The 17,238-nt window shown below is 41.6% G+C and overlaps 1 protein-coding gene across 1 annotated transcript in view; it reads left to right on the plus strand.

Annotated features, from left to right (window-relative positions):
• The window catches only part of SLC12A8 (solute carrier family 12, member 8), a 238,333-nt gene that overhangs the window by 162,825 nt on the left and 58,270 nt on the right, over positions 1–17,238 (plus strand). Inside the window, exon 8 of the mRNA XM_006884300.1 lies at positions 1,757–1,844. Coding sequence (XP_006884362.1) covers positions 1,757–1,844 — 88 coding nt within the window. The remainder of the gene's footprint in view (positions 1–1,756; positions 1,845–17,238) is intronic.

Raw genomic sequence — 17,238 nt, forward strand, 5'->3', positions numbered from 1 at the left:
GAAAATTCATGTCTGGTGGGTTCAGACGGTTGCCTTTTCATACCCCCTGCTGCGAATGCTGAGAGGAGGATGGTTATTAACAGGGACCATAGATCAAATCCATTCTTTCCTTTTCCTTCAGCCTCCTGCTTCTCCCCCCACACCCCCACCCCGTTTTGAACTCTGGGGTTTCTTTTTTAACCATTGAGTGCCTAGGATCTTTGAAATGAATAGGGAGATTACCAGTTTTACAATCAGACAGAATAGAATTTGCATTCCCAGCTCTGCCATTGATTGGCTGTGTGACTTTGGCCAATTTTCTTAGCCCTCTAAAGCTCAGTTTTCATATCTGTAAACATGACATAGTAAATGTGTGTCTCACATGTGCTGGAAGATGAAATAAGATCGTGTGTGTGTGTGTGTGTGTGTGTGTGTGTGTGTGTGTGTGTGTGTGTGTAATGGAAATAATGCTTCGCCCTCTACCCTCTCCTCTCCAACTTCTCAATACTTTTAAGCTTCCTGGGTTTTGTTCAGGCTTTGCCACTCAGCCGAACAGTCTTGCCGCCTCTGGGTCTGCCTCTAACCTGTGCTTTACCTTCTCTCTAAACCATGTTGTTGTTGTTGTATAGCATTGAGTCAGAATCAACCCATAGCTGTCCCTCCAGTGGGTTTTTAGAGTCTGTAAATTGCATAGGAGTTGGTAACTCCTTTTTCTCTCAGAGAGCAGCTGGTGGATTTGAACTATATGCCTTTGGGTTGGCAATACAGCTCCTTACCACTAACCATCAGAACACAATACCATAAATCTGTCTGTAAACTTCTATCTTCTGCTTTTCTGTTTATACCACCAAAAGAAGCTTCTCAGGCCTTCATTTGGCATGTGTAAAAAGAAAAGACTATGACTGAAAACAGTAATAGTCTGTGGTATTAACCATGTTTAACCATGGCCTTTAAGAATTGATAATAATGTAATAATTATAATTCTTTAATAAATTAAGAAATAATAATCATCTATTTTACAAATGCCCACTTTACTCTTAGCTTATTGTAATGGCACAGATGCTACCAGCCAAGCATCCTGCACCAATCTTATTTTGTCTTAAATAAGGCAAAAAAAACCTCAGTAAGGAAATGAATACAATAAAGCTAGAGTTGGGTCTTGAGAAGGAAAGGGGGTTTTAAGTGAGAAATGGAACATAGAACTTAATGGATCTGGGGTTAGACTAACGTTCCAACCCCATTTCTGTCTCTCTTGTTCACAGCTGGGGAGGAATGTCCTCAACTCCCCAGATCAGGTCATGTGACTGTTCAGGTCACATGGCAGCCTGAGAGCCGAGCCTGGGCCACTGCTCTGCCTGCTTCACCCTTGACTTCACTTTCTAATGCTTGTAATCCAGACCCCAGCAGGGATTGGAAGTCAGAGAGAGCCCCTATTTGTTGTTCTGTTGGGGGTTGGCTGTAGGTCGTTAGGCCTTTAGATTGACATTGGCCTTCTTGGGCCTCTCACTACACCCCACTCTTCCTTTACAGATTTTCTTCTTTAATGTAAGAAAGAGACAAACATGATACTATTTTTAGAGTAAGAAACTTCTTTAGAGAAGATATGTTTGAAGTGTCCTCCCAGACCATTGAAAGGGCCCCAGGGCTGGCTTTTGCCTCTAATTCTGAGGCAGAGTCACAGGAGACACAAAGCTGGTTGGAGCGGGCTGGGCTGGGCGGGGGAGGGAGAACGGGTCCAGGTCAGCTGGAAGCTCCACTCTGTTCTTGGGGTTTGCAGGTGGTTTCTGTACATCATCTTTGTCTTCCTGCTTGGCGCCATCTGCACGCGAGAGGCCCTTCGCTATGATTTCCTGATAGCAGAAAAGGTGGGTGAGACCTGCTCAGGCCCAGTGGCTTGGTCTACAGGATCATTCTTTGTTTCTGTCAACAAATGAGTGTCTCCACTTGCCCCTCCCGTCCAGAGAGCTATATGGCCTCAGGCCCAGAACTATAACATGGAGGCTCTAAAAAGGCGCACATGCTGCTTTTGGATACCTAGAAGCTGGCAGCAATATTTGGAGATGCAGTTGATTATACTGCGGTAACACAACCATCTCTTCATTTCAGAAATCACATCTGGTCCCTTGAAATTCCAAGCAAACCTTTCATTTTGTCAGTAGCTTCACCTTCCATCATGAAGAACGAAGCAAGAAAGCAAGAAGATGCAGGTGGACAGAGGAGGGGTGGAGAGGTGGGAGGAGGCAGAGAGAGGTGAGGAAGCTCAGCTCTAGGCTTAGAGCGTAGGGTGGATGGAGACCAAGAGGCCTGCTCACTCCTGAGGCGCAGGACTCTATGGCCCTCCCACTGAGTCGCATGCAGGCATGTTGATTTGGCTGGAACAGTTTTGTTTCTAAAGTCTGCTGCCATGCACCCTGCTCTGAGATTAGTGAATTCTTCCCATTCTACAGCAGCAAGCAGGTCATGGGACTTCATTTTGGCATCATTAGAATAAGATTTCCAGATTCTTTTCAATTAATCCCCTGAAACTTGTGTTGTTGTTAGATGCTGTTGAATCAGTTCTGTCTCATAATGCTTCATGCACAACTGAATAAAACCCTCCCCGTCTTGTGCCGACCTCACAATCCTTACCGTGTTCGAGCCCATTGTTGCGGTCACTATGCCAGTCAATCTGATTGAGGGTCTTTCTTGCTGACACTGTACAAAGCATGATGTTCTTCTCCAGGGACTGGTCCCTCCTGATAATATGCCCAAAGTATGCCAGGAAATTAAAAAAACATACTGTGATGGGAAAGTCTGCTGTTAGGGATCTCTCCAGGGTACTGTAGAGCAATGGTGTCACTCTGGAGACTAAGGTGCATCTGATACAGGCTATGGTCTTTGCAATCACTTGTTATGCATCAGAGAGTTGGACAATGGCTAGGAAGGATAGAAGGAGAATTGATGCCTTTGAGCTGTGGTGCTGAAGAAGAGTATTTAGGGTACCATGGACTGCCAAGAAAACAGAGATTCATCCTGGAAAGGGTTAAACCAGGCTGCTCCTTGGAGGCAAGGATTCTGGGTCTTCGTTTGCCATACTTTGGACATGTAAGGAGGGACAAGTCCTTGGAGAAGGACGTCATGCTTGGTAGGGTGGAGGGATGGCGCAAGAGAGGAAGACCCTCTATGAGGTGGATTGATTCAGTGACTGGGGTAATTGGGATGGGTGTGTCAGAGGCAGTGCGATTGGCACAGGACAAAGCAGAGTTTAGGGCTGCTGTACATAGGGTTGCTATGAGTCGCAAGCAACTCGACAGCACATAACAATAACAACAATATGTGAAATAAAGTATTGCCATCTTTTCTTCTAAGGAATATCTCACCTGAATTTCTTTCAAGACAGATTTGTGTGTTCCTCTGGCAATCCCTGATGGATGCAGTATTTCTCACCAACACCAACCACAATTCAGATGCACCGGAGCTCATTTAGTCTTCTTTATGTATTGGGCACTCTGGTAGCCTTGTGTACAGGGAGTTGCAGTGCTGACCCAAAGGCAAACAGAATCCACCAGCTGCTCTGTGGAAGAAAAATGGGTGTTATCCTCCTATGTGATTAACAGCCTCTGACAACCTGCTGGAGGGACAGCTGTGAGTTGATTCCAACTCAGCCAAGATGAAAGTGTGATTCATTGCCCAGCTTGGATTGGGCTTGAATCTGGTCAGTCTTAACCTTCTAAGGGACATCTTTGCTTTTTAATCCTTACAGGGAGCTTTTGCAATAAATTTACCTAGTGCAATAAAATGTAATTTCTTTTTTAAAAAAATATTGTTATTATTTTTTGTGTGTGTACCATCTTATCAGATTTGACTGGTACAGGAGGAGATTGCCCCTCCTTCTCTAGCAGAGCATCTGGTGGATTTGAACCATGTGACTCTGGCATTGTAGTGCAGCTTCTTGCCACTAGGCCACCAGAGCTCCAATAAAATGTAATTTTTTAACTGCTGCTGCCATATGTTTTGATTGTGGATCCAAATAAAGAGATAACTTCAATGTTTTCTTTGTTCATCAGGAAGTTGTTTATGGGAAGGTCCAGCTGTGAGGGTTTCTTTTTCTTAATTTGGAGGTTTATTAGGGAAGTAACAAGTTACAGTTCACTTAGAATCCAATTCCTCCATCAGGATAGCTTCTACTCAGGCCTGATTACAGGCAGGCCTTGCTGCTGTGGTCCCTGCCTTTCCACTTCAAGCCCTGTTTTCTCTCGTCTCTGGGCCCTGCCTCCTGGCTCTAGGTCCTGCCTTGCAGCTCTGCAGTATTGTAAAATTATTTTAGTTTTTTCTGTTATATGCATCCCTTTCTTCCCCTCCTACCTTTTCCTAGTACACCTAGGCTAAGGCGGTTGGCTGTGGCTCCATAGAGCAGTGATTCTAGTTCAGCACTTTGTCACAACAGCCACACTGCTCCTGATGCTGTGTCTCAGCCTCAAGCTCCAGTCTTTATCTAGCTCCATCTCCTGCAGGAATCTCTGGCCCTAAAGGTACACTGCAATCTTTGTTGCTTCCTTCGTGGTGACAGTGAGACTCCCCTAATTGTGAGGATTTTTGTTTGGGGTTTTTATTTTTTATGTTGAGATATCATCAATACCAAAGTCTTTGATCTTTATCAGCAAGTGCATCAAGTCCACTTTGCTATTAGCAAGCAAGGTTGCATCCTCTGCACATTGCAGATTTTTAAAGAGCAAAAGCCCCCTGTTCTGTTTGAGTGACTGCTTCTTGGTCTATGTATAGATTGTGTATGAGCACAAGGAAGTGTTCCTGAATTCCCATTCTTTGCTATGATTGTTATGATTCACACAGTTGGATGCCTTTGCATTCTCTGCGTTCAGTCAAGATCCATTTGACATCAGCAATAATATCCCTTGTTCCACATCCTCTTTGGAATTGAACTCAATTTCCTGGCAATTCCATGTCAATGTATTGCTGCAACAATTTTTAAAAAGGATCACCAGCAATTGTACTGTTGCATGATGTTAATAGTATTGCTTGATAATACCTGCATCATTTTTCTTTGGGATGGGTTCAGATATAGATCTCTCAGCTGGTTGGCGAAGTAGCTATCTTCTCATTTGCTTGGTAAACAGCAGTGAGCACTTCCAACATTGCACCCATTTGCTGAAACCTCACAGTTAGCATTCTGTCAATTTCTAGAGCCTAGTTTTCTCCCTTGCCTTCAATGTAGCTTGGGCTTCTCCTGTTAATGCTGTCAGTTCTTGATGAAATGCTGTTTCTTGAAATGACTGAAAGTTGTCGTACTATTGAGTTACTTTGTATTCCTTCCATCTTCATTTGATGCTTTCCACATTGTAAAATATTTTGCCCATGGAATCCATCACTATTGCAAGTTAAGGTCTGAATTATTTCTTGAGTTCTTCCATTTGAGGAACACTATGTGTGTGGTATTTTCTGTTCACTTTTAATTTTCTGACTTGTGATCTTTGCACATTTTATTTTAATACCTCATTTTCTCTCCTTGAGCTGTCCCTTCAATCTTCTGTTCAGCTCTTTTCCCCCCTTCCACTCTATTTTTATTGTATATTAATTTACATATAGAATTCATATACAGTGTCCATCATTCATGTGCAGTATATTTCACACATTCCTACACTCATTGTGTTTCAATCACTCATGTGCATTGTATTTTATAAATTTAATCATAAAACAATATTACTCACCATTAATGTATGTGTTAGCTTCCTTACATCATTGCTTCTTCTATTTGCTTAACTACTCTATGTTCATCAACAAGCTTCAGTCTTCTTTTGACATCCACTTTTGATTTTCTTCCTTCCTCCCTTTTTTCCTTTCCTGTATTTGTAGTGACATTTATTTTTAATGTTTTATGTTCTCAATATCATCCCACAACTCATCTGTTTTCCATCATTTCTGTTAAATTAATAAAATCTAAACTTGCGATAGTGTAAATTCAGGTGAGACCTACTCATGGTTGTTCTTTGACTCTCGTGGACATGGTTTTATATTTTTTTAGCTTTAGATTGAGCTTCATGTGAATAGATGATGGTCTGTTCTTCAGTTAGGCCCTGATCGTGTTCTAATTGAGCTTCATCACTGTCTTAACACGTTGTAGTTGCTTTGATTCCTGTGTATCCCACCTGAGGAAGTCAACATGCGTAGTTTCCATTTTTATTGTTAATAAAAGATACTTCGAGTAGTTGCTAAGGCAATATGGCAAGAGAAGGAAACAACAGGCATCCAGATTGGCAAAAAAAATGGTAAAACTGTGGCTATATGCCAATGATAGGATAATGTATACAAAAAACCCCAAGGACTCAACAACAAAAAACTGTTAGAGCTAGTAGACCAGTTTAGTAGAATGGTAGGATACAAGATCAATGTATAAAAATCAGTGGGATTCCTCAAAGTACCAAAGAAAATACAGAGAAGGAAAATAAGAAAGCAGTACTATTTACAATAACCAACCACAAATTGAGATACTTATGAATAAACCTAACTAGAGACATAAAAGACCTATACAAAAAACCTGCAAAACACTTCTATGAGAAACAATAGAAGACCTAAATATATGGGAAAATGTTCCCTGTTAATGGATAGGAAGAATTAATATAGTGAAACTGACAATCCTACCCAAAGCAATCTACATTTTTAACACAATCCCAATACAGATATCAAATTCCTTTTTCAAGATAGAAAAAGCAATTCTCAACTTTATTTGGAAAGGAAGGAGACCTCAAATAAGCAAAGCACTTCTGAAAAACAAGAATGAAGTGGGAGGCATAGTACTCCTTGATCTCAAAACATTCTACATAGCCATAATAACCGAAACAGCATGATACTGGTATGATGATAGGATATAGACCAATGCAACAGAACTGAGAACCGAGAAATTAATCCATCTATCTGTGTCAGATGGAGTTTCAAAATCCTTGCCTTCAAGGAGCTGCTTGGTTTCACCATCTCCAGGATGTCCATGGGCATATTGCCAGGAGGAACCAGTCCGTGGAGAAGGACATTATGCTTGGAAGTATGGAGGGACAGTACAAGAGAGGCAGACCCTGGATGAGATAGATTGACTCAATAACTAGGGTAGTGGGGGTATGTCAGAGACAATGAAATTGGCTCAAGATAGAGGAGACTTTAGAGCTGTTGTACAAAGGGTTGCTATGAGTTAGAGTTGACTTGATGGCACATAACAACATCTATGGTCAGTTTATATTCATCAAGGACACAAAATCTATCAAATGGGGAAATGACAACCTCTTCAACAAAAGGTTCTGCAAAGCTGGACTGCTACCTGCAGAAAGCTGAAGCAGGACCCATACCTCTCACTATTCATAAAAATCAGCTTAAGGTGGATCAGAGACTAGGCCCTAAGTAAAGCCCCAAACTTGGACCAAGCTTAAAAAGTCTTGCTTATATTGTATAAAGAGGTTGTCAAATACAGCTAGAAATATACAACCAGGAGAGGATAAACTCAATAAATGGGACCTTCTAAAGATTAAATCCTTGTGCACATTAAAAGCTTTTTCCAACAGGGTGAAAAGAAAATGTACTGACTGGGAAAAAACATTTGGCAACACCAACTCAGACAGGGATCTCATAACAAGTTTACAGACTCCTACAGGTCCACTACCACAAGAAAAAGAAAAATAATCCAATTACAAAATAGGCAAGAGACATGGGAAGACTTTTCATAGAGGAGGACATTTGAATGACCAATAGACACTTGAAGAAATGCTCAAAATCACTGGCAATAAGAGAGATGCAAATCAAAACTACAATGAGTTACAATCTCACCCTAGTAGCAAAGTTTAATAGGACAGCAAGCAATAAATGCTGGGAAGGATGTAGAAAAATAGAGGCCTTCATACACTTTTGATGGGATTGTGAAATGGTACAACCACTTTGGAAAGCTGCCTGGCATTTCCTCAAAAAGATGAACATAGACATTCCATATGACTCAGCTTTTCCACTCCTAGGAATACACACCAAGAAAATTAGAACTGAGACACAGATATCTGTACAACAATGTTCATGGCAATGTTATTCAAAATTGCAAGAACATGGAAACACCCCAAATGTCCAGCCACAATCAAATGGTTTGAGAAATTATGGTACTTTCACACAATGGAATACTAGTCAGCACTCAAAAGCAATGATTTAAAAAATTACTATATAACTTGGGAGAGACTGGAGTGCATTATGCTGAGTGAACTAACTCAGTCGCATAAGGATAAATACTTCATAGAGCCATTATTGTAAAAACAGAAGGGTAACTACTAAAATGTGTATGAGAATTCTACGGGGGGGAGGGGTGGGAACAGTGGGGTGAGGAAGGGCAGGGGGAAATTATAAGGGCACACAATTTGGTGGGTGGAGAAGGAGGGTAAAGGAAATGGGAAAGATCCAGTGAGGATCTGGAAAGACAGGGTAATGAAAGGCATGGTTTAATGGTGATGGATTTTATAAAACATAATGAATAAGAATGATTGTATGAAACACAATGTGAATGAAGATTAGTGTGAAACACAATGTATACAAACTTTGTATGCAAACCAATGTGAAATTAAAAGAAGAAAACAAAATAAACTGACGCTTTAAAAAAAACTTGCAAAAAATTCAGTCATTGGATCTCAGGCATCATTTCTATTACTATGTTTTCCAACTGCTAATCCTTTGTTCCCACATTTTGCATCCCAGTAAACAGTGTTTGCCATTGCATTGTTATCACATAGTTGATCAATTTCAGATTGCAGAAGTTGGTAAAAATCTTCAACTTCTTTTTTGGCCCTTGTGGTTGGTGTGCAAATTTGAATAATGGTATTATTAATAACTCTTCCTTATGGGAATATGGATATTACTTTATCACTGGTAACATTATACTTCGGCATACGTCTTGAAATATTCCTTCTGAGAATGAATATGATGCTGTTCATCTTCAATTTGTCCTTCCGGCACAGCAGACTCTATGATTGTCTGATTTGAAGGACCAGTACTAGCCTATTTCAGCCCATTAATGTCTACATTAACTATCTTCAAGTGTTCAATTTAGTTTTCTTTTAAAACTTCCAATCTTCCTAGATTTATGTACTTCATGTTCTGATTATTAATGGATGATTTGCAGCTGTTTCATCTCATTTTAAGTCATGCCACATCAGCAAAGCTTGACTCCATCAATTTCGTTAAGGCTGACTCTACTTTCCCTGATCCTGGGCATGATTTTTTTTTTAAATACATTTTTTAACTTATACTTGTTTATTTACAAAGTTTGTATACATTGTTGTTCAAACTGGATATTTCCCATTTCCTTTCCTTCCATCCACCCATCACATTGTATGACCCTATGATTTAACAGCCCCCCCATGCCCATCCTCACCCCTCTGTTCCTCCTCCCCCTCTTGGATCCTCATACATGTTCTAGAATAATGGTCTTAGACAGTATTTGTCCTTATGGGACTGCGTTTGTTCACTTAGCATAATGCTCTCCGGTCCTTCCCAAGTTAGGTAATGATTTACAACATCATTGCTCCTGCTTGCTGCAACATTTGGGCTGTTTGCATGTTCTTGCAATGGTGAATAACGCAAGGCATTATCTTTTCAATTGTTTTGTGGGTATCTGAAAGTTGGCCAGTGAATATGGATGACCTGAGAATTGGTCTTGGACAATAACTTTGAATTGTGATGTTGGCAAAGGGTGTTGAATGTGCCATGGTCTGACAAAAGAACTAACAAATCTGTCGTGGAAGAAGTAAAGCCAGGGAGCTCTTTAGAAGCAAAGATGGCGAGACTTGGTCTCACATACTTTGGACATATTGCTAGGAGGGGCCAGTCCTTGGAAAAAGGCATCATGCTGAGATAGGTAGAGAGTCTGAGAAGGGGAAGAAGGTCATTAATGAGGTGGGTTGACCCAGTGACTGTAACAATGGACTTGAACATGGCAGAGATTGAGAATAACAAATGACACATAGGACAAGGTATTGATTTGTTGTTCAAAGGGTCACTCTGAATTATAGCTGACACAATAGTACCTAACAACAACAATTACTACTTTGAGGAAATAATCCTGGCAGCATAGTACAAAACCTGTTGGGCTTCTAACTGAAAGGTAGGCAGATCAAATCCTCCATCTGTTCTCTGGGAGAAAGATGAACAGTGAGTCAGTCTCCTACAGAATGAGGCTGGCGTTGGGGTGGGGGTAAGACTGAGAAAAACTGGATGAAATATGTTTACGGCATTGAAGTCTATGGGGGAGAGAATAGTCTAAAAGTATTATATTTTAGGGCATTATTTTTATCATAGGAGTATGCAATGAGGGTTGCAGAGTGGATTATATTTGAGGGTAGGGGGTGGGGTTTGGGGAGGTGCGGGGGGATTGTGTACCAATGAGGGAGTTTTTCTTTTGCTTTTCAAGGAGAGAAGCAAAGGGGGGGGAGAGGGGTTTGTGCGGGGAGAAGGGTGCAACAATGAATGAATGGAATTCCAAAATCTCTGTAGATGGTCATTGAAATGAAAAATAAACAAAGTAAATTAATAAAAAAAAATTTACATCCTTAGAAATCAGATTGGATGCTCACTATGAGTCAGATTCAAACTTCACAGCAGTGAGATTTTTGGATTTGACAGCTCTTCTTCCAGGATTATGCCACACCCACTGTTCTGTTGCTGTCCATAGGATTTTCATTAGCCAGCATTTTTTAGAAATAGGTCACCAGGTCCTTCTTCCTAGTCTGTCTTCATCTGGAAGCTGCACTGACCCCTGTCCCCCACCCCCATCTGTGATCCTTCTGGTATTTGAAATACCAGTGACATTGGTCCCGGCATCACAGTAACATGTCAGCCAACACAGTATGTGGCTGACGACAGATAATGGACAGCACTACCAACTTCCCTTGCATTTCTGGAAGAAAAATGAACTCTGAGATTTTTGTGATTTAGCAGAGAAATATAGTGGATGAGAGAATTCTTTCTCAGTTAATTTTTCAGGTGGTTGTTGTGGTGTTTGATTTTTTTTTAACTGTCATTTTAGTGAAAGATTACAAAAAGGTTTGGGTTTTCATTCATTCATCAATATACATTTTCCTCCCTTCCCCTTCTCCAATTTACTTCGTAATGCATATCTTGTTCCAGATTGTAATTTTCATACACATAACATCTAATCATCCCTTCCTTTTAGATAGTCCAGAAAAACTGTGGTATGTTCACCCAGCATTGAAAAACAATGAGCTTGTAAAGCAATGAACCATATAGATGAGTCTCAGTTAATTCTTGAATATTGCTGCTTCTAGTTTAGGAGAAAGGACAGTTTTCTCTTAGTGCGAGGACTTTGTAAAACAGCCCTGCTTGGTCATCATCAGACGCCACTGTTGGTGGCAGCCTAGTGCAAGGAAATCAACTCGCAAGAGATGCAATCACACTAGGTTTCCACAGTAGCAGAGTTTTCCTTGCAGACCCAAATGTAAAGGCCACATTTGTTTTCAGGAGACCCTGACCTCACAACAAAAGCACCGACCCTGCCTACCAGCACCCAGTGTTCTCTTACCTGCAGTGAGTGAGGTTTGTACTCAAGGAAGGAATCTATATCTGTCATCGTTTATCTCTACATGTACACTTCTGGCCTTGAGTTTTGTCTCCCAGGGGCCTTCTCACTAACGGTGCAGTGAAAAGTTTAGCTGCATTAGAGGGATTGAAGTCATCACAGAGCAGCTGAAAGAAGGCTATTTGACCAGGGGGAGCTGCTTCCTGTTCGCCTTCAGTCTGCTGGTGGCAAATTTTACCTGCTCCTATAGCTGGCCCAGGTTTCTTTCTGGTGGATGACCCCACAGAAGTCCTTTCAAACATTTGAAACACTGATCTGGAAGAAACAAGGAAACCTTTCACAAGCTGGAGCTCCTGTTCTGTGCAGGGAAAGGGAAGAATGAGTGTGTGAGGGGGTAGGCAGGCATCCTGGAGAAGGAAGACCACAAGCAGTGAAAGGGTAAAGCAAATCTTCCAGAGCAGCATGTGAGAGCCTTGTGGGTGGAGATTCGGCCTCTAATAATAGCAGGCGGATAGAGGGAAGCTTGTATGGAATGCCACCTGTTCCAGGCAGTGAAACAGGTAGGCGAGCATGGCGCCAGCTGAGGACACCTGCTGCACCAGACCTGGTGATAATGTGTGGGAATGATAATTATACATACCTTAGGATATGAAAGGGAGGGAGATATTGGTTTTTTTGAAAAGATAAGGGACTATTTCCTGGATTGGTTCATTATGAAGTCACAAAAGGAATCGTGGTGGTACAATGATTAAACACTTGGCTGCTAACTGATGGCTTAGTGGCCTGGACCTGTCCAGGGACTTCAGAGAACAAAGGCCCAACTATCTGCTCCAATAAACACTGTCGCCTTGGAGATGACAAAGTTCTGCTCCGTTACATCCAGTTGCTATGAGTCAAAACAGACTTCACAGCACCTGATAACAACAAAATCTACAAAGAAAGAAAAGATAAGCTTCTTGGTTCTCAGTACGCAGAAGCTGATGCCAGAAAGTAGGGAGGAGTGATGAAACCAGTCAGGGAAATTCCACAACAGCAGCATGTTGGCCTTTTGCTACGCCCGCCCCAGAAATTTCCTCCACAGAATGTTCTTTCAAAGACCATGACCTTGAACCTGGGTTCTCTTTTCTCTCTCTTACTGGTTTCCTTCCTTGGGACTGACTTGGCCACAGTAGCAAATGTTGTACTCAGGTAGCAAGTAGTGTCAAAATTTATTTTCCCCACAGTGCCTGGAACAGGTGAGGTGGTGGTGGTGTTGTTGTTAGGTGCTGTCAGGTTGAGCATGACTCATAGCAGCCCTATGAACAGCAGATCTGAACCCTGTTCTATCCTGTGCTGTCCTCAGACTTTCTGACACACAAAAGCCCATTGCAGCAGTCACCATGTCAAACCGCCTGGTTGAGGGTCTTCCTCTCCTTTGCCGACCCTCCACCCTTCCCAGCATCATGTCCTTCTCCAAGGGATAGTACCCTCTAGCAACATGCCCAAAGTGTGTAAGGAGAAGCATCATCATTCTTACCTCCGAAGAGCACTCCGGCTGCACCCTCTCCAAGACATATCTATTCATTCTCTTGGCTGTCCAGGGGATGTTCAGTGCTCTTCTCCAACACCACAGCTCAAAGGCATCAATTATTTTTCTGTCATCCTTAGTCCATGTCCCAGATGCAGCATACCTACTAACTGGAAACACTATGGCTTGAATCAGACACACCTTAGTCCTCAGTATACCACAGGTATAAGTGCACAGTCTCCTTATTCAGATCACTTGACACAGCCTTGCACCTTGATTATTTTTTAATTTTTAATTTTATTTTTATAAAATATGTTTAACCTGAAATTTGCCAATTTAACTCTTTTTAAAAGTGTATAGCCCAGCAGCGTTAGACTTACCATGTAACACGGTTGTCTGTTTACAAAAGGTTTTCATCACTCATAGGAGAAACTCAGCACCCTGTAAGCTGTAACTCCTCATCGCCTCACCCCTCCCCACCTTGCCAGCTTCTAGAAAACATAATATCTTTTCATCTCTGTCGGTTTGCCTCTTGTACATATTTCATGTAAGTGGAATTTTGCAATATTAGTGGTTTGTGTCTGACTCCTTTTACTCCAGGTAATGTTTTTCAAGATTCATTTGGCATAGCATCTATCAGAACTTATCTTTATGGTTGCACAACCCTGGTTTTAATAATCTATTCATATCTGCTTCTTAGCTGTGGCCTTGGCCCTGAGTCAGCCACATTCTGGGCCTCTCTGACAATGTGTCCTGCCTCTCACCTATGGGCTCAGGGGAACCCGGCTTCCCACCTTCTTCTGTGACCCTGGCTCACATGAAACTTCTCAGTGTACTTCTTTCTTTTAGATGATTTTTAGGTCAATGAAGTGACACTAGAATGGCACAGAATTTTTAAAGGTGTATGAACCAAAATGATAACTAGAGTGGGGAAAGCTACAGGGTGATAGGGAGCTCTGGTAGCTTGGTGGGAAGGACTTGTGTTGCCAACCCAAAGGCGTGCTGTTCAAATCCACTAGAGGCTCCATAGGAGAAAGATAGGCAATCTCCTCTCATGTAATTTACTGCCTCTGGTGGATCAGACTCCAACTCAGGACTCAACCACACAGGTTGATAAAAACTTATTCGTGTGTGTTGCACTGTAACCAAACTGCTGAGTTTAAAACAACTAGTGTTTTGCTCAAGGATGGCGGCCCATTGTGCTGCTTTGAACGTGCGGGAGTCCCGGTGCGCAGTTCTCGCAAGACTTCAGTGTCACAGCGCGATCTCCTGAAAGGACCCTTTCTCCTATTCCAGGGCTCTGGTCCATAGTTTTTCTATTTCAGTTAGCATTCTGAGTTACCCAAATTTTAGAAATTTACATATATTCTGGCTTCACCTACTTACCCACGACTGAAATAGGTTGAGCTAGCTTGAAGTCTTGTTCTTTTCTGCCAGAACAGTTATCTTCCGTGGCTGCAGCCTTCCTTGGATACCTCTCTTTTGGCTTGTAGCTGGTCAGTCTGTTTCTGTCTGTCTTTCCTGAAACTTCACTGTTCTATTTCCAATTCTTTTCTCTCCCAACCTAGATTCTCCAAGAAACAGCTTTTTACTTTTTATTCTTACCCAGAAGAACTTCCCCTCCAATTCTTGAGTGTCAGCTTGGTACTGTTACCTATTCTTAAAAAGCTTTAGTGCATTGTGATGGCTTTAAAATAACTTATGTAAAATACAATGCCTGCATGGAGCAAGCAAGGATGCTGGCAGACAGAGGCGTTTATTTTGGGGATGCGTTTTCTGCCACAAACTCATTATTTTCATTTGAGTAGAAAAAAATTCAGAATAGTCACTCCTAATATAATTCAGCTATGGGAAAAGTATAAAGAAGAGGTGCTAATAGGAATAAAGAGATTCAAGAAATGTCTTAAATTTGTGTTTAGTAGGTAACTCTGGTGGCCCAGCGGTAAGGAGTTGCACTACCAATCCAAAGGCAAGCAGTCTGAATGCACCAGCTGCTCGACAAGAGGAAGATGGACAGTCCTGTGCGGTGTGATTTACAGCCTCTAAAAACCTGCTAGAGGGTCAGCTCTGAGTCACTTCTGGCTCAATGTGGTACATAACAATAATAAATCGGGAGGAGGTTTATAACAAATCAGAAATACCAATTACTTTAGGAGCCCTGTGGTTTGTTAACTGGCAAATAAAAAGTAGGCTGCACCAGAAAATGTGAGTTCTGGCAAATGGGCCATGTTCTTGGGTGCTAACCAAAAGGTCAGAGTCTCAGGTTCATCCAGAGGCACACATCTTGGAAGAAAGTCCTGCTGATCTACTTCTGACAAACCATCCATTGAAGGTCATAGGAAGCACACTTCACATTCATGGAGTCACCAGGAGTTGGAACAGCCTCTAAGGCAACTGGTTTGTTAGTAGAGATAGTACCTTTGTTTAAAATTGGGGATCCCACAAAGCAGAGCAAACTCTAATTATCCCTGGTTGAGCAGTCACAATTTCACACATCCGAAAAGGGCCTTGGGATTGTGTGATAGGAGCTGCATGTGGGAAGGTGGCACTGGGAACGGCTCTGCTGATGAATGCGCCCAACCAGCTGAGCACGCATGGTCAGCCCAGCCTGACTGTCCTCACTGCCCACTGAGTGCCAGGCCTTCCCCTCAGGAAGTGACACAAACTCTGTTTTCTTACGGAAAATGACTCTCAGCCAAAAGCTCCAACTTGACAGACAAGTTGATGTTGATCAATTTGTGGAGTGGGACTAGCATGAGGAAACTTATGTCTCTGTGGAAATAGGATGTGAGTAAACCAGGCGAGTGTTGAGATGCTGCCATATTGAAAAGTTTAGGATTGTGAAGGCTTCAGGATGTATTTCTCAGTCCATAAAGATTAGGCGAAGCAGAATGAGCCAGTGACTTTAAGTCCAGGCCCCAAAGGCAAGGGAACAGCTTGTGAATTGATGGGGTCTCTCTGTGGTGGAAACTTAAAATAGGAGCTGCAATAAAAGAACAAGAGCAGTGTGCTAGAATAATTATTTACACTGGTAGTTACTTAAAAAAGAAACTAGGGTAGTTCACATCCAGATAACATTTTGCAAAGTGCTTTTTGTGATAGCTTTAAAGGATGTATGTCAGAAGGGCATCATTTTTTTCAAAAAAGAACAGTTGACACACATCTGCTCAAATGAAGTCTCACTTCCACCTCCACTGACACATTTAACAAGTTCATTATGAGTAGATGAAATAATAAAATTTTGTGAGGGCTTAGAGCAAAGATGTGCAGTTTACTGCTATATCTAAAAGCCCTGTCTGGGATCCAGCCCAGTGCCGGAGATGCAACCTGTTCTTAGTAAACACTTCTTTTTTTCAAATTTTTTTTAAAAAATGTTTTTTACTGGATTTCACATAATAATTTCTTTACATTGTGTTTCATTAATATATATTATGTTTTATATAATCTTTCACTTTGTGTTTTATATAATCATTTGTATACATTCTATTTTACTTTTTTATTAATTGGTTTGCTTACAAAATGTATATACATTGTGTTTCCACTATTCTTCATTCACATTGTATTTCATACAATCATTCTCATACATTATGTTTTACAAAATCAATCACCATTGGACCTTGCCCATCATTATGCTTGAGAAAATACTTCTTAATGGTTGGCTGGATGAAGAACAGAAAGAGAGAGATTCAAGTGGGAGAGAAATGGAATAAAGATTTATAATTTATCAAGATATGAGGACTAGCATGTCATTATTTTTTTAGAAGATGGACTGCACAGAGTGCTAAGGGAGCAGACCATTCTAAACACAGTAGACAGATACAAACACAGTAGACCAAGAGGCAGTCATCAGAACAGAACAGGATAACACCGCATGGTTCAAAACTGGGAAGGGTGTACGCCAGGGATGTGTCTTATCTCCATACCTTTTCAACCTGTATGCACAGCAGATTATCCAAGAGGCTGGACTCTATGAGGAGAAGTGTGGAATCAGGATTGGTGGAAGATCTATTAACAATCTGCGTTATGCAGATGACGCAACCCTGCTTGCCGAAACTGAAGAGGACCTCATGCACTTACTGCAGAGGGTCAAGGACTGCAGCCTTCACTATGGACTGAGGCTCAGTGTCAAGAAGACAAAGATTCTCACCACTGGACCAATTGGTAGCATCAGGATGGATGGCGAAGAGATTGAGATTGTTCACAGCTT

This window comes from Elephantulus edwardii, unplaced genomic scaffold (assembly GCF_000299155.1).
Source record: "Elephantulus edwardii isolate Elephantulus edwardi_28Jun2011 unplaced genomic scaffold, EleEdw1.0 scaffold00032, whole genome shotgun sequence".
Classification (NCBI taxonomy): domain Eukaryota; kingdom Metazoa; phylum Chordata; class Mammalia; order Macroscelidea; family Macroscelididae; genus Elephantulus; species Elephantulus edwardii.